The following is a 1,879-nucleotide window of genomic DNA, read 5'->3' as shown; positions in this document are numbered from 1 at the left end:
CCCTGGAACTTCTAGGCGGCGTTAGGATCGGCATCGTCCCGACCGAGAGGTTCATTCCTGCCACCAGGGAACCAGGCCAAATCATGCCTTTTGATCGCTTGATTGGGTAGGACGGTAGGTAGATACCTACCGAGTTGGGAAGCACAGCGAAAGCGTCCCAGAGAGTGAGCATCAATGGACAATCATTGGCGAGGACATGAAGTTTACCCTACGCAATTAAACCACCCGAGTCGACACGCGCTATTGATCGGTAGCAAGCAGGATTGCTTAACTCGCTGTCTAGCGATTCATCTCCCAATCCAAAAGACAAGTTTATTAGGGCCCTACCTATTCTGGGCAGTCCCTCGATTCTCGTCCCTACAACAGATGACAGGCCCGCGAGGCTGTCGCGCCCCCTTAGACCCCTTCAGGCAGTCTCCAGCGCGATGCACCGCCCAACTTGACCTCCAAGCCAGCGAGCGCGTCATAGCTCCTCCGGGTAACCTCCTTTCTTCAAAGCAACTCTCCTCGCAGTAACTCCCCCGGAACCCTGACGCTTTTATCCACTAACCAGGTCATTTCCAGTAATCCGACTCTGACGCATCCGAATCATTTCGAATTCTCCATGAAGCCTTGCGACGGCACGAGATAAGGTGTTGCCCCGAAGTGCAACTGGGGTATCTTGGCACCTAGCAACAGAAGCCGAAAGGAAGAGTTGACAATTCTCGCCTGTTTCCCACATCAACCAACCGCAGCCTGTCAGCACATCAGGTCTAATCTTGTCCAAAGTCTACATAGACCATCTTCAAGCGCACTATCTTCCTATCTAAGTCCGCAGAAACAAGTCATTATTACCTTTATACCACCATCTACAGGATGTAATGTTCCCCTTTGCACATTTTAGACTTCAGAGACACACAGACTAATAAGAAGACTTTAATAACGTAGTGAAGAGACTATAAAAATAGGTATCTAGCTATAATGACAGCATGTATTCCGGGAATACAAGTGCACGTGTCTATCTATCTAACCTCCAGAAGCCATACGCCCTCGACACCGCTAGACCCGATCCCGTATCGTCATTATTTGCCCTCTGCTTCCCAGCCTTCCGGTTTCTCGCCATCAATGACAGACGCCTCGCCTGACGCTCTCCCGCCTGATCGGTGCTGCTGTAGTTGCCGCGCTTTTTTACCACGCGCAACCCCGAGGTCCTTGACGACAGAGTCTTCGTAATCGCCATCTTCAACCTCGACGCGACGTCTGCACCTATCTACTTCACCGCCACCATGTCCTTTTATCACCAGTAATAGCTCCTTGTACGTTTTAGGCCATGCCGCCAAGGTAAGGCCGCTTGATCCCTTCTCCTACATCGGTCCACTTGGTCTCTCAGCTTTGCACCACGATCACGGTATTCTTAGGTGCTGAGGTTGGTTAATAAAAGATTAGCATTGCCCCTCGGAACAGGAGCCTGCGTGGAAAATGGCTTCGTCCGTAAGACCACGGCGTGACCACCAGGGAGGGAGGAATGCCACCAAGTTGTCAGCGCCTACATCCGACTCGTTTGAGTTCTTGGGCCGGTACAGACGCACTGAACCGGGTCCAAGGCAGTCGCCCTCTCTAATGAAAACCAGGTCCTTTGCCCTCTTATCACTTGACTAAATGGCCTTGACATGGCCTTGACATGCGTACGAGAATGCTCCACCGCCGACTTGACAACTCGCAGATTGGCATCTAGCGCCCGGCTAAGGTCGGATAGCAGCCTCATCAACACTCACGAGACTTGCACCGATGGCACAAGGACAGAGGCCTCGCGTTCGAGAAGAGACCGATCGTACTCGAAGACGAGATCCTATTTCCCTTACACACCTCATCCCCCCACGTGCCCGTTTGGCTGCGCTCC

The 1,879-nt window shown here is 52.3% G+C and overlaps 1 protein-coding gene across 1 annotated transcript; it reads right to left on the bottom strand.

Annotated features, from left to right (window-relative positions):
• Positions 1-997: 997 nt before the first annotated feature.
• Positions 998-1,219, bottom strand: GLRG_11850 (uncharacterized protein; the record flags this gene model as incomplete). The annotated part of the gene is made up of 1 exon (XM_008102530.1): positions 998-1,219. One exon carries the CDS (start codon positions 1,217-1,219, stop codon positions 998-1,000), a length of 222 nt encoding a protein of 73 aa, XP_008100721.1.
• Positions 1,220-1,879: the final 660 nt, after the last annotated feature.

This window comes from Colletotrichum graminicola, assembly GCF_000149035.1.
Source record: "Colletotrichum graminicola M1.001 genomic scaffold supercont1.147, whole genome shotgun sequence".
In the NCBI taxonomy this organism is placed as follows: Eukaryota; Fungi; Ascomycota; class Sordariomycetes; order Glomerellales; family Glomerellaceae; genus Colletotrichum; species Colletotrichum graminicola.
Note: the sequence above shows the minus strand (reverse complement) of the source record. Positions and strands in the feature narration are given on the sequence as shown.